This window comes from Chironomus tepperi, unplaced genomic scaffold (genome assembly GCF_022539635.2).
Source record: "Chironomus tepperi strain 1889 unplaced genomic scaffold, CSIRO-AGI_Ctep_v1 contig_16, whole genome shotgun sequence".
NCBI lineage: Eukaryota > Metazoa > Arthropoda > Insecta > Diptera > Chironomidae > Chironomus > Chironomus tepperi.
Window position 1 is genome coordinate 617,357 of NW_027226138.1, and position 21,360 is coordinate 638,716.

General features: G+C 31.6%; 1 protein-coding gene across 4 annotated transcripts; it reads right to left on the reverse strand.

Annotated features, from left to right (window-relative positions):
* Positions 1 to 218: 218 nt before the first annotated feature.
* form3 (formin 3) lies at positions 219 to 21,174 on the reverse strand. 4 transcript variants are annotated; one of them, XM_070641911.1, is made up of 15 exons: positions 20,909 to 21,174; positions 20,129 to 20,509; positions 10,234 to 10,509; positions 9,991 to 10,150; positions 9,704 to 9,737; positions 6,079 to 6,226; positions 5,263 to 6,006; positions 4,949 to 5,199; positions 4,792 to 4,892; positions 4,473 to 4,722; positions 4,287 to 4,413; positions 3,496 to 4,226; positions 3,301 to 3,434; positions 3,032 to 3,238; positions 219 to 2,972 (listed from the first exon to the last, which is right to left on the reverse strand). In XM_070641911.1, the coding sequence occupies exons 3-15, from the start codon at positions 10,414 to 10,416 to the stop codon at positions 1,123 to 1,125; spliced, it is 4,920 nt and encodes a 1,639-aa protein (XP_070498012.1). In that variant the 5' UTR covers positions 10,417 to 10,509; positions 20,129 to 20,509; positions 20,909 to 21,174; the 3' UTR covers positions 219 to 1,122. The 4 variants fall into 4 exon arrangements, with proteins under 4 accessions (XP_070498012.1, XP_070498022.1, XP_070498036.1 ...); XM_070641921.1 differs by lacking the exon at positions 20,909 to 21,174 and having other exon boundaries at positions 10,234 to 10,499; positions 20,129 to 20,896; XM_070641935.1 differs by lacking the exons at positions 9,704 to 9,737; positions 9,991 to 10,150; positions 10,234 to 10,509; positions 20,129 to 20,509; positions 20,909 to 21,174 and adding an exon at positions 8,053 to 8,103.
* Positions 21,175 to 21,360: the final 186 nt, after the last annotated feature.

Consider the following 21,360-nt stretch of genomic DNA (forward strand, 5'->3'; position numbering starts at 1 on the left):
TTTTAAAATGTAAACTTCCTGCTTTGATGGATTATTTTTTAAACCAGGGTTGAGTAACCTTTGTTGTTCAACGGCACACTCAGTTTAAATTTCAAAAATCCGTTAGAAAAAAGCTCAAATGAAAAGCTTTTGTTAAGAGCTTTTATGTGTTGTCTTGAGTTTTTAATACATATAATTAGCACTGACTGTAAAGGAAATAAAAAGGAAAGAAGGTGAAATTTATTTCTCATTTTGTCTTTATTTTTCTTTCTTTAAATATAAATAAAATTATATAAATTTAGAAGCGTATCTTAATTCACATATAATGGAATCCCAAACAGATATATATGACTGACAAATGACTTGCTATTCAAATCACATCAACAAACATTCTGTCAACATCTTTGCTAGCAAATTCCTACCCTAAATATCTCATCGCAGTAAATTGCTAGACAGTCATCACTTGTCAACAAATGTCTAAATCATCTATCTATATACTAAATTTATCATCTTTTTTTGTTTATATCCTGAACATTCAAAAACACAATTTTGTATAAAAACTACTGGACCTATATTTTTTGTTTGGAGTCAAGTGATAATGTCGCTATCTATAACTAGTTCAAATTTACTGGGACTACAAAATATCAGTCTGGGAATACAAAGATCTGTTTTTAATTAAGGTTTACTACTGTTTAATCAATCCAAGATAAATTTTAAACAAATTTAAGCTATTGGATGGACTATGAATATATTCATTTATAGCTGTATAATTAATCATGTCCTCTTAAAATAGATATCAGTGTCATTAAAAGAGATTATGGATGTAAATAAAAATATTCACAGTAAGCTTAAAATCGACAAAAATTTCTCAAGAGATTTATTAGTTTAGATTAAATATTTGATTGATGTTGCACGTTAGCTTTAAAGGACTTCTTCTTAAACACAAAAGTGTTCAATTTTGATTCGAAAATAAAAATAATAAAAAGTTATTATTTAGCAAAAGGAATTAAATTTTTTCATATAATTAATTAAAATCAGATTTCTTTAGTGGAAAGAGTGGAAATGTGAGTGAGTTTGTGGAGGGTCTGTCTCTTAAGAGAATTCGTTCGTAATTTATTATTTTCGGTTTTTGTTCATTCGAGATTATTTACTTTTGACTTTTGTTGCACTGGATGTAGTTGGTCTCATAAAACTGGATGCCTTAGATGATGGACTTGTGCGACTCATACTATTTGAGCTATTTGTTTTTGTGCTTGCTGCTGAGGATGCAGGTGAAATTTTGCTTCGATTATTATTTTGATTTTCTCTAAAGCTGGTACTAACTGAGGATGATAATTTTGACGGTGTTGGTGGCTTCTTGATAGCTGGTCCAATACTAGACCCACTTGAGCTACTTCTACTGGCTGGAACCCTACTTATTGTCTTTGATGTCTTATTTGCAGAAGATGGATTAGTTGGAAGAAGTAATGATCTCTTTGAAGTAGGTGCTGCTGAAGTACTTGTTGGAGATGGCTTCATTGGCATCTTCTTAACAGTGTTTGTGGATACTGCACTATTCAATGATGAACGTGAACTTCTTAAACTGGCTCTTGAGTTGCTTCTTTCTACATCCAACCTTTTATTTGCAATAGTTGAGATAGTAGGTTTTGGTAATTGTTCTGGCTTACGTAATGAATTTGTTCTACGTGGAGTAGATGTAGCACTTTTAGTTCCACTTGTTAAAGCAGTGGTTCTTAAAGATCTGCTTCTTTCTAGAGATTGCTGATTTCTTGCAAGAAGTGTTTGTAACTGATTTGATGGCTTAGCAACTCGACGTTTTGTTGGAGATGCATTTGCTGCAATTCCGGAACTGGTAGTGTTATCAGGAGAATTTTCTTTCTTTGATTTTGCTTCTTCATTACATGATGATGTTGTAAGTGAGGGTGTATCTGATACTAAGCTTTGAGTTTCTTCAAAACCTTCATCATTTAATTCATGTGATGTAAATTTATTCGTTGGAATATTCGATGCTGCATTACGGAAGCTATCTTTGATATTCCATTCACGTTCAGGTGTCGGTGATTTTAAGCTTCTTATGGCTTCACGAACATCTTCCTGACTAATTCTGCTGATACTCTTTCCAATTTTTCCTATTCTTGTAACTACATCATTATTGACCTTATTTTTTGCTTCTTTAGTACTGTTATTATCATTTGAAACTAGCTCAGTTTTGGTTAACGTTGTTTTACTATTATTACTATTACTAATATTGTCTTTTGACGATGCATGACTATCTATTGGATTTTCTATTGAGAAACTGGCTTCACTTGTTGAATCTGGCGATGTTGTGGATGGATTTGTATTTCCTTCTGTTGCACTACTTAAATCTATTGGACGTTTGAACCTTCTTGTTCTACGTGCTGACGAGAATCTATCAAACTGACCATCACCTAAGAATAATTCCTGATCCATTTTTTTATTTTCACTTCCTTCATTATTTTCTTTTGAGTTACTATTTCCACTACTGTGATGACTTAAATGGAGATGCTTCCTAGTTACTGGAGGTGTTTCGACATTGTCGGAATCGATTTCAATCTTATTGTTTGTTTCATTTACATATGGACGTCTGATTCTTCTTGGTATATTTGGTTGATTATCAGAAATCAAAGGATCGGAATCTGGACGGATATAAATCGAACTGTTATGTTTAGCATGTTGCGCTGGTTGATTTTCATCAAATGGGGGACGTATATAAATTGTTTGCTTATTAATCTCATCACTGTTTGGTGAATCTGGTATTTTATTAGTACTGGCTGATGCTTTATCTACTGGAGATTGGTCATTAGACTTTTTCTTTTCTTCTTCCACGATCGAATGTAAAGGTGAACTGTTGCTGTCATGAGAGCCTTGACGACGAATGTTTCTGGCATCTGCGTCCGTACTTTCAGTAGAACTTGTATTATTTTGTGGTGGCTTTCTCCAAATATTTTTATCTCTAGTATGAGCTTGCACATCTATATTGGAATAAAGAGCATTAATATCCAAAGATCAATCTATTAAAAATGAAACTTACAAGTCATTCCTGCTAAAGCTTCAATAGTTCCAACAATATCTGCTTTTTCAAGTGAAGTAGACGGCTTCCATTCAGGATATACACGCCTATAAGATTCCAAAGGCACATTAGGCACTGCAGAGTTTGTATTTGGTGATTGTATCTGAGATGGTGAATTATGAGATTTCTCCTCGGGTAACGTATCGAGCTTGCTTCCTTTTTCGCTTTCTATAAATTAAGAAATAAAAGGTTAGCACATAAAGGCTTGGATATAGTGCCATTTCTCATACCTGTATCGGTTTCAAGCGATCGCCTGTTGCTTGTAACTCTTCCCCTTTTCTTACGATATTCATCGTTATGCTTTTCATCTTGCTCGTTTGCTTGCAGCCAATTTTCAATCTTCTGTCTCCATTCCCTCGAAATTCTATTCAAAACATAGTAGAGTTATTACATAAATCAATAAGCTTATAAGCATAAAAATATACCTGGGTTTAGGATCATCTTCATGCTCCACAATAGGCTTGCTTTCGACGACAGGAGATGGAGACGCTGGTCGTTCACGATCAGATCCAAAATCTACATTTAATAAATCAGGTCTTTGCTTTCCAGCAGAACCTGATCTTGCTCTTCGTGCCCACGACCTATCTAAACTACCATAACCTGAAGCTGATTTTCTTTCCCTAGTTGTTCCATCATGTCCTGAAGATCTCAAAAAGTCCATTAAACTTCCTTCATCTTCCTCTGATAATACTCGACTACGTCTTCTTCTCAAACTTCCGTTTGGTGTAATATCAGGTGACATGCCTTCTTCTCGGAAGCCATCATACGAATTATTCTGATTATTAAAAGATCCCATTCGTCTTCGACTCATTGCTGGACTAAAGCGTATATCGTAAGATATAGTTGGAGGATCCATGAGAAAGCTATTCTCAGAATCTGATACAGTTGATCCATTTTGAATATATTGTTTACGTTTATTAGCAAGTTGTTCCTCCCTTTGTTTTCTACGGACATTAGCTTGTTCTTCTTGAATTCGACGTTTCTCATTCTCCTTGACAGCTGTCTTGAACTTTTCACAAAAATGATAAAATATCTTAAAGCATTCCTCAATTTTAAATTGATTTGAATCTTCACAAAAGAATTCTGCAAGTTGAACGCGAGTCGATTCCAATTCCTTCATGACACGATGCAACATTGATAATTCATTTTCAGCAGCCTATTTACATAGTGAATGCATAAAATATTAAGCACGTCAATCAAATTAAATTTTAATTACCTTAATAAAGTCTTCCATTTGTGCTTTGATATCATCTTCTGTCACTGGAAGCTCGATTTGCTTTTTAATGGTTTTCAAGCGTTTATCCAACGTAATAATTTCATTATTTATTTGTTCTATTGTCGTCCTATAAAGAAATTGATAAGATAAAGTAACAAAATAAGTGTAAAAATCAGACAGACATACTTTGAAGCATTTTCCAAGCTAGACATGTCGTCAGCAAACACGAGTAAATCTTTATTCTTCTTCTCAGCTTGCAGTGCAACAAAATGAATTAGATTCATTCCAGGTTTATTAGCGCGTATATCAGTTAACTTTTGTAATGATGATAATTTAACACCAGCTGCATTTCCGGCATATCCACCCGCATTTAAAAAATTTCCAGCTACCACAACCATATACAATACTTCCTGTAAAGCTTTATTTGTCATTAAATCTAAAGGGGAAAATAATTAAGTATTTAATTATAGTTATCAGCGTTCCTAATTATATGTCTGCAAATTACCTTCACCCGCATATAGCATTGAGTTGATATTTGGTTCTAAATAACTTAGATTTGCAGTAAATTCTTCTTTCAATAACATGCATTCAATTCTCAATTTATAGCTGGAAGTTAATTAAGGAATTAGTTAAGTTCAATGACATTACTAGTAAGGACTTACTTAGGCACATGTATCAATTGGAGTAAAAACTTTTCAGCATTTCCCAATCGTTCCTTATCACCTTCGAAATTTTTCAATATTTCTAATTCATCAAATTCAGGCAGAATCTTCAAGAGACCACGGAGCTTCTCCAATCCTATTTGATCATGTTCTCCGTCTCGAATCATTCTTGTGATTTCATGATTAGTGCTTCTAAATTGCTTCAAAAATATATTTACATTAAGGCTTCTCTTTCCGTCAAGAAGCGTTATCTGTGGAAATGATTGAATGATATTAAGTCTGAAACAAAAAAAGTCAAGTCATGCTGCACATACCTCATTATCTCGTCTAGAGCGACGTTCAAGCGTATCGTTTCCTGGTTCTCTTCCTAATTTTGGTGATCCTTGGGTAATTTGTTGACAAAATAGCCCTTCCATCTCATCCCAATTCATTTCCGACATTGGACTATTTTGATGATTATCCGCAACAATCGCCCATATATTATTCTTCCCAATGACTTTGTTGGGAGGAATTTTATTCCAATTTATTGTTTTCATTTTTGCACGAGGCGTGGGAGTCTCTTGTTGCGGTAAAGGTTTCAGTACTTCAGAATTAATTTCTGGTGTTTTTGGTCTACATGACTTATCATTTACTGTTAAATTATTCGGAGGTGGTGGACAAGGCGGATTAGGAATTTTCGGAATGGGGGGTGGTATTGGCACATTATGCTGTGCTGTTGCGACTGGAAGCTGCAATAAAGGCGGCAATGGAGGTGGAGGTGGCACTGAGGCTCCTCCTGTAGATGGTGACTGATTCGTAGTCAGCGTTACAGGAGATTGAATCGAATGTGGTAAAGATAATTTCCTTGGACTAGCAACGTCACTTCGACAATGTGGACAGGAAAACTTTTGTGCTCTTATTATTTTTTCAGAATCTGCTTTATCTTCTATTAAAGTCGTACGATGAACCAATATTTCCAATGTATCCCAAATCGTGTCACTTATTGGCTCTTTTGAATCAATTCTTAATAAATGTTGAAGAATATTCAAAAAAGGAATCTCATGAGGAGTATCCGCAACCTTGAATATAGCAATACAAAAAAATGAATGTCAAGCATAAGCTCTCTGAATGTATTATAAAATGTAACTGACCTGCCGCAAGATTGCGTAAAAGACATCAAGATGTGAATTTAAATTTATCCCATCTGATCCTTGCAAACTTTGTGATTCGTCGCATTCTCGCTGTTCGTCAAACACGTCTAATTGCACACTTAAGTCAGGAATGTTACTTGCTATACGCCTATATCATTGTTATAAAAATAAACATATTATTATGGTGATTATATGCATGATGCAAAATAAAAAGGTTTTTTTCAATGGCAATTATGTAGCTATTATGAACGTTTTACCAAGTACGAAATTTTATATCGTCTGTGCCTGATTCTTTGTAATTTTCTTTGAACACTAAATTTTTACACTTAAATTGTCGAAAAAAATAATTGATTAATCTATTTTGTGAATTTCTCAATGCTATACAAAAATGATTGATGGACAACAGCTTGCTTGTAGTCTTTATAATATGCTGTATATACTGTATAAAAATATACACTTTTAATTAACTTTTCTTAAAGGGAATTTTCTTTTCCAAAATATTTTAATTCCTATTCCTTCACATAAAAGTGATTCTTTCTTTTTTAAAGGACGAACATAAAGTATTGATTTTTGCACATATGATATATATTTATATAGTCTCACAAGTAATTTTTCACATTTTTTAAGTAATTCTTCAACATCTTATACATTAAATAACTAATTTATCATCAACAATCATCACTGGATCTTTACAGTTCTTGATTAATAATTTATTTACTTATTTATTTAACTTTTTAGGATCACAAAATAGAACTTCCATTGAATGAATACCAAAAATAACAACAAACCACGTGCTGGTTGTATGCGCACGCAAGCTGTTGTAGAAAATAATATAAAAAAGTTACAACAAATTACAAGTTGTGCTTACAAAAATGTAACGATTGGCCGGCTAGACAGTATTGTGGAATAATTACAATTTGATCCCTAGAAATTCACAGCTTAAACGGTAGTCATATGATTTTGTGAAGTCTATAAATATGCGTATGTGCAAAAATGTTTGTATTTCCCAATAATAACTCAATTATCGTATGCAGCTATTAGCATCTAGGCAACCAAATTATTTCTTTATTTAGATCAAGGTGGATATAACTGAACTTGAATCATTTTTATGGACATTATTACAAATTGACAATTCGCAGAAGAAAAGCTTTGTTCTATTGCATGGATAGTCTATTTTTAGTTTATCATTTCAATTGATTCTATGTCATCGAAAACATATGACACGATTGGCACAATGCGCACATCTTGAAAAATTAGTTTTGAATCCTTATAGACAAAGAGGATATTGATGAGTATGGTCACAGAATTGAGCATGCTAAAATGTAGTGACTGAGTATACTTAAGACCACGATCATTTAGGCAAGCATGCTCTCCATCTGTTATAATCACCATGAGTTCTGTAGATCGTGTGAGCTTATTGAAGGACTTCTTACTTGAGACCTTAACTTGATTCTAGGCTTTCAAGTGCCTTTATTTCATTGCCATCAAATTAAAATGAAATCTAAGTTAACTACGCATATGAGTTACATATATGAGACATATTAGACAACAGGTGACAAATTTAAAGCCTTCCCTTATGTAAGATCACGGTTCTTTTAAGAGACCGCCTTTCATTATCCCTAGCACCTGAAATTTCACCTGAACAGCCGGACGTGTTCGCTCGGGCACCGATATATCGCTGTATTAACGGTTAGGCACGTAGTCGTCCTAACGGCTGATTTCAATCCATCTTTTTGACGAAAATAGCTATTCAGTCGCTTTATGCCGCTTGGGCTGGTCACTTGTCTAAATTGTTTTTCACAGTTTATCATTTTCTTTTGTAATGGATTCAGCATTTCAAGCACAACAATAGCTATCCAAAAAGTCAACAAAGCACTTCTTCATTTGAAAAATCCCCAAAATATTATGGCACCATTATTCACACGAATTTTTTATCAATCAAAACAAACAGGAAAGTCCAAAGCAATCACTCACTCAAATTTGCAACTCTTTTTAATGAGTATGTACATATCAGTTGTGTCTTCGCTGAAGTACTTTTTGGAACTGAATCACTATCAATTTTGATTGTAGCGAAATATTGTATAGCGATATCGTTCCTATGTCGCATATGATTCTCCTGTTATCTCCAGCGACCTCGTGAAGGCCGCAAAATAAATGTTTTCTTTTCTGATAGCTAAATGATAAGATCAAGGCGTACACATTGTGAACAACGGTCAATGTTACTTCTTTTCTCCAACACTCCAATTTGATGTTTCTTTTTTCGGAATATAAACAGATCTTGTGTGAATTGATGTATATGCTATATTTCAAGTGGGCATGTGTAGGTTTTTTCCACTTCAAACGATAAGCTTTGTTACGATCTATTTAATATGAATCATACTATAGTATGACGACTCATTGACAAGAAAATTCTTAGAGATCGCTGTGCCATTAATGACTTCTTTATGACTTTTCGCTAAATCATCGCGACAATTGAATTGTAATTAAAAGACAATAATAACAGAACCAAATTTGATGTATTTTTGAGTCAGTCTAGAACTCTTCATTTCTCCTGATCTTGAGTGTATTTGAAGTACCACAGCATGATGTCTCCGACCACCATGAGATTGAGTTTTTAGTCTGCAGTAGTTTGCTCAAATGTTACTATGATCTAAGAAATTTCAACACCTGATGTCCATAAGATGTGGATCTTTCCTAGTAAACATCCAGCAGATGAGCATCATAAATACTCTACAACCTTTTTATTTACACTCAAACAATGACTCATACTCAATCAATGAAATTGAAATTTGACGCCTAGTTAGTCATTCAAGTTCTATATTTTGTGCCCATTTTTAGACAAAATCTCAGAGTTTCTGAGAATATTAAGCACAGATTTGTTATTTTTGGTATCCTATCTTGAAATCTCGCAGATGTAATTATGTCATGGTTCTAGATGTAGCTGTTAAAGTAAATCTATGACAATTATGTATTTTGTCGATATTTCTAAGTATTAAGAGTGTGTAGCACTAATATTGGAATCATCTGGATGTCAAGTATTTATACTAAGCTATGAAAATGAATATTATTGTTTCCTTTTATAGACAACATATAGAACTTCCATTTAAAAGTGATTTGTATTCCCTTTGTAAAGCTAAGGTTCTAGAACTTTGCTTCCTGTGCTGCTCACAATATTCCACTTCAGCCTATGATGCTGTAAAATGTCACGAAGATTATGCAAATCCCTTTCATATCGAACAAAACTCCTTCTAAGAATGAGATATCAACCTCGTGTGGGAATCGAACTCGCGACCTCACAAAAGAGAGGAGATATAGATAATCGTATAGGAGGCATAGACCACTCATCCACATTGGACTGACAGAATCACCTACATATGGCTCAATATCTCGCCCGAGCAGCTCAATATGACAAATCGTAATTTCGCTGTAAAAGCTCGTTCAGGTCTATTTTGTAACCATAGGAACCTGACTCAATAAATGAATTTTCCTCAACTAACTTGATATAGAGTATAAGCCTGAATTTCATTATCAATTAAAGATTTACGTAAAACTTGGTAAACCGCACATTTTAAAACCTTATCGCCAAAAATCAGTTGTTGATTTAGATAAAATAAAGTGTACTCACCTTAAATTATTCAATACTGGTAATATGCTTAAGCCTGTAATGAGAGATAAAAGGTAGCAATAAAACATTAAGTGCACATGCTTAATATGATTAGTTTGGCACATTCATGTCAATACGATTTTGTCAGTAAATTATTAAATGAATGTGTTAAGCTTAATTATTTAACGTATAGCTTTTAAGTAATTGAAAAAGAAAATCTGTTTGTACAGCACAACAAATAGAATCGCGTGCGGATAATCGCGTCTCATTATGTGAAACTAATTGAATAATATGCACGATTTGCTCACCTATAAACTCATTTCTTATACGTATTCTATCTTGCAGACATTTTGATGAAATAATGACGCAGTTGACAAATGACAAAAGAGCTACTTTATACTCGAGATTTGAACATTTGTCGAGTTCATTTACAACAACCCTAAGTCGGTATCTTTCATTTTTAATATTCTGTAAATAAAAAAAAAGACATAATAATAATAATGAAAAATTTGCATGAGGAAGTGAGATAATGAGTGAAAATTAACTCTTACCTTATAATTTTCTAATGTTTCTATGGCACGATTGTAACCTGAGCGAGAATAGGCACATAATGCTGATAGTAATTCAAAAACTTGTTTTTTGACAATTTCATTGTTTGTATCCAAAGCAGCCGCTAATTTGGAAACATAGTCACTATTTTCTACTATATAATCTAATCCTATACGTGAATCCATATCATTTGTATCTTAAGACCTCAACTTCCTGATCACGTTTCTTACACACTCGATGTTGTCGTCTACTCTGATTCAATTCAAGTCTGAAATGTACTAAACAATAGAATATTGTTCAAATTTTTATATTGAGTATGAATAGCATTAAATTGTGGTAAATTATCACGAAAATGTCGATGTAGCAAACGGCGTGTTTGATTTAACTGCTCAACATGCTGTTGATAAAGTTTTATTGATTCTTAACGAATTAAAAATAAATCTCATTAAACATCATTTATAGTCCATTATACAATATTATCTTTCAACTTTTTTGATTACCCATAAAAATCTTTATGCTTTATAAATATTGTTTTTGGACACTTTAAAGCACTAAAAATTAAATATTAGTAGGACATAATAAAAAGTTCGCAAAATCATTTATGGACTTTTCATAATTCTTAATTTGTGGGTTTTTTATCTATAAATCTACTTAAATCTCATGAGAAAATCGGCTTAAGGAAGTCATTCCTTTAAGGCAGTGGTGGACAACTTTTTATATTTCGCGGTAGACCTTGATGGTTAGCCTCAACTAAAACCACACATGGCATACGATTCATGGCATTTCCAGGGTACCGCGGCAAACAGGTTGCCCATCACTGCTTTAAGGTACTTTATAGAATTAAGATATCCGTAGCAATAAGCCTTGGATCAGAATTAAATAATATTAAAGATAAATTTTATGGTCATTGGTCATTTTATGGTTAAAACAAGAAGTAAGATACAGATAACAATTTATGTCCAATAAAATGAACTAAAATGTTAAAAAGTCTAGTTGAACAATTTGGAGACAATACCACACCTTGATTAATTTATGACTGCAAAAAGAGTCAAGAAACATTTCACCGGAAATTCCTAGAATATCACAATGCTATTTTTTCATGCTTGACTTTCTGTTGTTGTCTGTAATTTTCGCAGGCAGGGGACTTTTATTTAATATATCATGGAAAATAAAGGAATTTGATCTGTAAGGTTATCTTGTTGGATTTTTGAAATTGTATCGTCTTAAAATAGCGATCAACTTATAAGTCTGGTGGAATGAGACTCCTGCAATGGCCAATCAATGATACATCATTGGAAATGCAGTAGTAAGGGAAATACAGAAGATATATGATTTATGTGTTGCTTTTTGCAATATATTCGAATATTCCAAGATAGATCAGTTTCAGAAGCATGCTACCGGAAATCGTAGAACGTGGGTTCAAGTCCCACTCTTACTAACTTCGCTGGCCATACAGATCAATTGTCATCCATGATTTCCCTTAGATGTCGTCTGAAGGGCGTCCATGACTCTGTCGTTGGCTTCCGTCTGCCAATCTTCCAATACCAAATTTACAATACTGTCTCTTTTAAGTTATACTCGGGATCTGTTATACGGAATTACAATTTTTTTCTATTGGATCATGCAAATTTTTGTGATATTTGAAGGACAGAAGGGCAACAATTCAATCTTTCAACGATCATCATTTATCAACGACCCTTAAAAAGCAGTTGCTTTCAATAATTTGATTTTAATGACCGTTGGGATAGGCAAATGACTACCAATTATAGTCATACTAAAGAATAACTTCTTTCAACACAATGGAATCAGATTCTTAACTGAGTATGTAAGAACAGACATGAGCCAATTTTTTTTAATAAACTTTTAAATCAACAAAGAAATCGGAAGAGAATCTTCAATTTTACATGATATTGAACGGCGTCTTATTGTTTGTGGAAATAAGAGATATCAACTTCAAATCCTTTTGATCTCAACAATACTTGAAATTAAGTCATTTTTAAAATTTGTGACAATTTACTCAGAAATCCGCTATAGACCGTCCTTACTGTAATAAATATATATCTTTTAAATCACTAAAAGACAGTCACAAAATGAATAATTCTTTAATTATACAGACACAAAAGAACAAGCTGAATGTGTCAATGCATACTGAGATTAAAAAGCAAATTAAGGCAATAAAACTTATGGATATTAAAATATGAGAATTGTTTAAATTCCATAAATGAATTCCTTAATAAATTTGATCAAATTCCTTATAAATTGAGCTGCATAGTTAATTTTTGGAGTATAAATGAATCCAATAATAGCGAATATTTGATTTCCTCAAAATATAATCCCATAATGCAGAGTGAAAAACCAAAATTAAAGTTGATGCCACTTAATTTTTATGGTCACAGTATGCGATTTCAAGAAATATTCAATTTTACCAACTTAAAACCAACTCATAAATGTCGATTTTTATAGAGCCATCCATTCAATGCTTAATCGATTATCCAATCAATTTCATGATAATTAATTCTATAAAAAAATGATTTTCATTGGAAAAGTTAATGCTGCTGTCTCATTCACATGTCACTTCCTTTTGTTCACATAGCAAGCAAGCAAGGGAACAAATTATCGAGGAATTGATAATTCAAATGAGGCAAATTTGTAGTAAGTGTAATTCCGTGATAATTTAGTCATTTTGCATTATTCAGATGACTTTCTATGGAATTCGTTATGTAAAATAAGGTATCAGCTTCACAATAAAAATATACGACGTTAAAGAAGTAATCTTATCAATACAACGACTTTTGAGGTCATTACTTCCAAAACGGAGTGATGAAAACTTTTGTCATTTATTTATTATATTGTTCAGTCATGGCAACAAAACTACGCTTTGGTCATTCGTCTATGAAATCTTCTTTACTTACTTATATTATATTTCAAACACACATCTATGAGCCATAATTTTCAATTTCATGAATGCTGCTTTTTTGACGAAGTTGAATCAGACATTTGGCGTGGTTTGTAAGACATTTTTCATTCATTTGTGCAAGGCATAATTTGAAGGTCAATGTAAGCATACAATAAACACGTTTTTGTGTCTCTTTCTCATTCACGACACATTACTTACTTATAAGTAACACCAATTCACTCTACAATTCGCAATAATTCACAATTAATTTTAGAAATACCATTCCCTTCTTGCCATAGCGATAAAAACATGTGTAATTGAACTTGCCTTCGTATTTTTAGAATGTTTAGGTCTGATGCAGTTTTTGTTTGCAAGCTAAAATAAAATACCTAATACCAGTTTCGTTGACTAAATCGCTACTTTGCACACATTAAAGGAATGTAAAGCATTCTCCTTTTTTATTTTATTTTTGATTCCAATTAAAAATAAAATAAGATATTCTTGGCTGCTGTTGCTGCTGGTTGTATGCGTCATTTATTTAAATAACGCCTACAAAAAATTTCAATACTTCTTTGTAGAATTCTTAATGTTAAATGACATAGAATCATCAACAGCAGAACTCTGATCAGAGTTTTTAGTCAATTATCAATTGTAAAGGTCCACAACGCCTACACATGATTTTGAGGTGTAATTTTTGTTAACGGAAAAATGAACTCATTCTTGTTGCTCAAGATGTGAGGCTTTAGAAATTAATATGCAAATTTTTGAGATGCTTTGACTTTTATAATAACTGGAAGTGGTTGTTGTTGTTGCTGTCTTGGGTGCCAATGAATTCTTTTTGTCGAAATTTATCAGCAAATCCTCACGAATGACTAATAATACGATCGTGAAGCAGCAAAGTCATCGTTCATGTTGATCAATATTAAAGATTAGAAAATTGATCCACTCATTCAGCCGTTAAATCCGATTTGTCTCTTAAACATGAAAATTTCAATCATTTACAATCGAAAAATTGACATTATGGCCACAAAGTTCAGTGCCGTATGGCCAAAGTTTATCAAAATTGAAACAGGTGCTGCAAAAAATGAAACGTCTCTCATTCATTCAATTATTAGAATTCTAACACACGAACAAGCAGCGTAAAAGCTTGAATGAAAAACACACATGCTTAATATTTTTAACGTTTTACTATATATCGTGACTTATAACGACCTTGTGTCGGATTATTTCGCTATTTCAACAATTTCCTCGCTTTGCAACATTTGTTATCTCTCAACATTTATGTGTTTTTTAACTGCTGTTCCTTAGAAAGTGTTAGAACAGAATATTTCACAATGATAACTTGATGTGATTATTAAAATCTTTTATTCATTGCTATAAACATTTTCTTAAGAGTTCTTAACGATCTATAAGAAAAAAGCAATAAATAACAATCAATTTTCAATGACTTTGTTTCTTTCAAATTTGTCTTTAAATGAATTGAGTAATTTCATTTATATTCGTTGGATATCGATCATCATTCAGACTCCTCTCAACTTTTTTAAAGAGTCTCTTGGGGTTATCGCTTATGATGTCTATTGAATCATGTGTTCTTAGACTTGAGGCTTGAGAGAATTTGGTTTCTGGTGGGAATCGAACCCACGTACTTTTCAAAAAATGATTCAGATATCCGGTCCGTTGATTAACCACTCGGCCACAGAAGCTTGATTCTAGCATTGACAGATCCGCCTATATATGGCTCGATATCCCGGACTTCACTCTAATTAGAAAACACAGATCACTAAAGTGGTACTCTCTTTACACTAGCAATTTCCGCAATCAATTCCAAACGCTTGACATCATACATGAATGTTCCCTTCCACTAAAACTCTTTAGACTCATCAATTAATATTTTTATGTTTTTCTTAACACATGTAAATCGTTTGATTATGCATGTTTGTTTTCTGGCTAGCTAGGGTGCCAAAACTTTGATTGCTTTAAACATCCTCAATGAAATTTGAGCTTCTAGTCTACTCATCTGTGAAATTATGATCAAGATAAACAAGTTGGCACCTTAAATTGAAATGCCTATTCAATATTGACTGAAATGACTTTTGTCTTGTCAACATTTGAATTTGATACTTTTGCATTTGCCAATGGCTTTAAGCTTTGAATTATTGAGAAAATCCCTGAGTCTAACGGCCAAAACCAGCTTAGCTCTTGTTTACTCAATTTAAAACTTGAATTGCTACAATTTATGACACTATCCATTTATTATCTGCTTCGAGTTGTATTAGGATGCTCGTTCTAATGATTAATCCTTTCAAGCAGAAAGATAATTTGAAGACAGGTTCCAGTTGAATGTTTATTGGAATCTTTAGAACTTTTATAGCGGTTTATGATGCAAAAATAATTATTTACTATTCAGGGTTGGCAAAAAGATCGCGTAAATTGCAAAACTTGACATTTTTAGCCTTTGGGTCATTAGTTGCTTTTTATATCTTCATTTTTAATTGAGTTATTTTGATGCAAAAATTTTAATCAACAAAGTCACTTCTACAATATGATCAACACATGTTTTGATGTTGTTTACTCGTCGGACGAGCTGAGTTCTCAGTATTTTAAATGCTGTTTACTGAAGATCTCTGATTAAGTTGTTTGAAAATTGAGAATTTAGAGACAAATTAAAATTATTAAGACTGAACATTGCCTTGCCTTGACTATTCTATACTATGGCTTCAAGGCAACAACTCGAAAAAACCTTTTACTGATCAAATTTAGAAGATTCAAACCTGTACAATGAAGAACAGCAATCTGATATAACGTTCATTTTAAATTTGAATAATATTTATTTTACATAGTTGAAAACCCCTTTTCATACAAAATTCAGTCTGTTTTCAACCTCCGAAGAATAAACATCATTTGTAAACAAATAAGATCCGTAAGACATTTAATTGAACAACAATTTAACAGTTATTAAACAGCTGATAAAAGCTAAACGATTTAAGATTCACCAAGCCACAGCACTCAACATAAATACGTTTAATATTCATTCATTTAATTCACGTGTTTTTTCAGGCACACTTGTTCAATAAAATCAATTCCAGACAAATGTAAATTTGTAATCAAATATCAAATGTGTAACATGTCTCGAAAAACACAAAAAAGCTAAATGAAGGAACTCAAATAAAAATAAAATAAACAAAATTTACCAAATCAATCTTAATAAATTTTTTGATTTAATTAATAACCAAAAACAAAGTGTCAGTAGTGCTGACACAGAGTTTAAAAAGAAGAAATATAAACTACTGTAAGGCAAAGATAATGAATGAATGAATTCATTGATTGATAAATTAATACCCCCCAAAAAAAGCATGTTTGGAGCAGATGATAAGTAAATGATTGTTTGTAGCATGTATGACTGACTTTTAATTGGTCCTTTAACAGAATGATTTTGTGTCGCATAATCCATATGTTTATTTTAAACAAATATTATAAAGAAAAGAACGAAATTAACGATTTCCTGTGACTTCATTGAAAAATAATGATTCATAAATGCACAGAACGTGGACACGCATGATAAATGTAGATGCTTGGAAACAAACAAACATGTTTGAGAAAAAATGGAATTAAGAAATTTACATGTTTGCAGCTTCATGGTTCTATTTCAAGTTTATTCGACAAAATTGCATCGAGTAGCCTTTTAAAAATTATGAAGATGAATTTGGTTAAGAAGGAAAAAAGACTTAATTCAACTATTGGGTATGAAACTACTGCTACAAATTATTGTTAAGCAGTTGCTTAACCTTTAAACGATTAAATGAACAAAAGCTTTGAATGAATAAGGAAAGAAAGAAAAAAAAAGAGGTTGCTTAAACTTGAGCTTTGCAAAGTGTTGTTATGACCAAATTTGTAATATTTTAAGGTCATCAGTACAAACCTAGTTGACTTGAACGCATACATACGCGCCACTTTATAACTTTATGTTTTAATACATTTACAAACTTAAATTTAAAACTTGATAAAAATTTCTTTACGCTTCCCGAAATACCTATCAAGTGTTCTACAAGAACGTATGGCAAGGCTTATAGTCGACATCTCATTAGCATTAATTGAATGAAATCATTTCAAAAAATATAAAAGATTTCCATTTATTTTAATTAACAGAGGATTTCTAGTTCTCTTTCATGGATGACTCGACGAAAGTTATAATTCAGATTTATAAGCTCAAAAAATATAGAGATCAATAGTTTACTAATTTATGTAAATTCTGTACTAAATGAAGTGCGGCGTTCTTGATTTGATTGCTTTCTATCCAGATTATCCATTCTCCTTTATCATTGATTTGTGTCTAATAATTTAATTAAGGTATTTTTTTGCTGATTTAATCTGTTCCGAGTAGAACATTGCATCAGATTAGATCTAAGTTAGTGACGCATTTATGAGGATTTGGTTATAAACTTATAGGAAGTCGCCATATGGCCGGTGATTCACTTTAGAACTAGGTATTTAGCCCGAGTAGACAACAAATCATAAGAACTTGTCATCAACTAGACATTGACTTCCTTTTAACTAGTTTTAACGAATTTTTGCCCACTCAGGAATAATTTTGGAACTAGATTGATGAATGGAAATAAAAATACATCTATGCAGTGTCCGCTATGACCATAATTCATTAAATATCCTAAGAATATAAGTGTTGAGTGCTTTTGTCTTTGTTTATACATTAGCATGTACTTATGTATGTACACTTGATCAAAATTCACTTTATATCTATATCCACATTTCCTGAAACAGCAAAAAAAAACTGTGAAGGAGGAAAGTGATATTTTTTTATATATTAAATAAAATCGAAATTTCCGATCATTTCAGTGATGCAGTCGTAATAAATAAAGTTATTATTCGACTGACTTGGCTATAAAGTAAGTCCAGCAACATTTGATATCAATTTCATCAATTCATAACTAGTAAAAAGTGTTAACTTTTCAATTATCTGCCGTTGTTGAACCCCATGTGATGCAAAAAAAATAACTTTCTTCTTTCCTTTTTTAACATACGCCCTTACACTCCAAACTTTATAACGGTTAATAAAATGTGAATCCGAGAAATGTTTCAGTTTTTTTTTTGACAATCAACCTAATATACATATCGAATGAATTTTTGTTTGTTTTACTCTTTCATGAATCAGAACGTCAATAAAACTTGCGAATGTAATTTCATCCTATAAACATAACTTATATATATGCTCACACATTACAAAGTTGAATGAACTTGAGTATTTTTTGCAAACCATAAGAATTTTACATCAAATGAGAGAACAAATGGGGACTGTTCTGAAGTGTGAATGAGCAGGCTTTGATTGGCTAGACATGTTACAAGAAGATCTGTAGAAGCTGACCTCTTTTAAAATAGCAGAAGATCACGAGGATAACCAAAGAATTCATGAAAGGAAGTTGTTGATTCCTCTGAGACAATGTTGCATTTGGTATTGGAAATTAGCTAGAGGCTGCTAGTTTCAGGCGCCATGAATCACAATTGATCTGTTCAACCAGCAAAGTATGTAAAGTAGACATTCTGAAGTGATCTTTGTACCAAAAGATAAGATCGCCTTCTGTCAAACATAGATGATCATTTTTTTCAGTAGCTCCCCCATCAATAATGTGCATCATAAGTGAACGAACCCAAACTAAGCATAATAGAAACAAAAATTTAAGAAACAATATGATTTAAATAATCGGAAATCCGTCATTCGTGATTAGAATAAATTGATACTAAATTTCGAAACACTTTTTTATGTGTCTTAACGGTTTACGTCTGTCTAACTTTGATATGAAGTGTTAATATTCAGGCAAAGTACACACTCTAAAAGATACACAAATGGAAGAAACCAAATCCATAATATTACCTAATTAAAATAATTATTTTGATTTGATGAAATGGAAATAATGCTTATGGACATAGGTAGGCTTGCAAATGCAAATAATATTTCATATTGAAGTGCCGTTTGATGACATGAGTGACTAATTGTAATTTGAAATATGAGGAAAAAATGCCTTCGAGACTATATACTTTATTACGAGGTGAAACAGCATTATCTTTTGGGAGATTTATGTACATTCATCGAAAAGGTCAATAAAGTACGAAAATATAAAATATATATAAAAAAAACTATCAATAAAGTTAAAATTGAATTTCTTTTTGTACTTTTGCAAGATTATTAGTAAAAGATTGAGGCAATCACGAAAATTAGCTGTTGTATGTTATGATGCACATTAGAGATATTATTGCTATTCATTTAAAATGCATATTACTTAACGCATGGTCTAGTTTTGCCATTACTACATGAAAAACTTTTTGTCACATTTCACTTGGGTTTGCAAACTTTTTTCCCAACTCGACTTTTCTCGACTTTATTTTTGATTGATTTTGGATAGATCGAGAAGTATTGCAAAATTTCTTAAGAAGATTAATTTTTTATAGCATCGACTATTATAAAGATTTATTTCTTTTAGACATTTTGCATGATTTCATTGACAAATAAGGCCACTTGATCAAGTTTTTATATCCATGAAATATCAAGTTTATGATATTTTTTAAGAATCTTATTTATTGACTTTATTAAGGTCAAAGTTAAAAGAAATTGAAGGATGCAAAATTTAACGTTTTTCATAAATTCAAAAATTGCTTGATGTTTTTTGAAAATGTGTTCAGAAATTCTTGAAAGTTCATTTCTTTTCAGTTCAAAATTAATTTGAAATTTTGAAAACAGATAGAATTCAAAATTTTTAAATCTGTTTGAATTTAAAGTTCAAAATTATGAAAACCGTTAAAATTTAAAAATTTCAAATCTGTTGAAAACCGTTAAAATTCAAGATTTTAAAAATCAATCAAGATTTAATCGCGATCGTGGTCGTTTTGCTATTTTGCGACTTTGAAATGTTAATTTTTTTATGAAAAAAAGAAACATGCTTGCAATGACAAATTACTTAAATAGAGATACGTAGGAAAAAAAAAATACTTACATTTAGATCACAGTGATATTTTATCTCAAAAACCTGGTCTGTTTCAATAATCTTTGATTTGTTTGAATATTAATAAATTTTTTTCTTCTAAATTTCTTGGTAGGATTTCTCACTTTTCAAAGTAATTATAATTTATCATGCTTCTGTTTTTGTTTCCATCTTTTTTTTTCGCTGTTTCTTGACACAACAATCAACTCAATTTAAATATTTTTAATGTATTTTTTCATTTATAAATTGATTTTTCATCGTTTTCATCCAGCAGCAATATGTCTGTGGGCTTATTGCATTTTTATTCAATATTTAAAAGAATTCAACTGCTTTTGTGTCATTTGATTTCATTTAATAATTTTTATTTTACACCCATTACACTTCCAGAGAGCACTAAAAAATAGCAGAGTTGTCATCAAAGTGTCAATGGCTAGACAAAATAATATTAAATTAAAATTATTGCTTTTGGTCAGATCCAGTAAAGTGTCTGATTTGGGCAATGATTTTTTTCAGACACTACACAGATGGCAACTCTGATTCCAAGAGGAACAAAAATTATTGCTTTTTAATGAAATGATAATTTTTTCACATTAATTAATCATAGTAATCATTTATATTTTAGCACAATTTTATAGCAACAAATTTCAGAAAGTGATTTAAGCGCATTGCCTTATTCAGGAACACAACTAATTATAGGGATTCAAATAAATTATCCACACAGTAATCCTTTCTGCAACTTTGGGATATAAAATATATATATATTCACAATAATTTAACAGATTCGATACAGACAATAAAAAAATTTTTATTCCTTTTGCAGCAACAGCAGACTTTAAACAAAATAATTTATTAAATTTTATATGCCGAATAAGTATTAAAAAGACACACACGCTAGTTAACAGTTTGAAGTCTAAAATCAAACTAAAACTCTTTTCCTCGTTGCTCGCTGGTGCTGTGTCTTTCAGTGTATCTTTGTTCATTCATTTAATGTAGTTGTTGTCACACTTGTGAATGTATTTTTTCACAACATCCTACTTTGTAATAAAATTCTCGATTTTAAGTTTATTTTTTGTGTATAAAAAGTCGTACTTAGTTTAATTAAATTTGCAAAGCACATGCTGATTAGGATTATTTTTGGAAAATTTTTGCACGCAAGACTTCTTTTGGCATTTTAGTTAAGTATTTAAATATTTAATTTAATTATGCAGTTAATGCACAATTTTTAATATAAAAATTGATTTGTA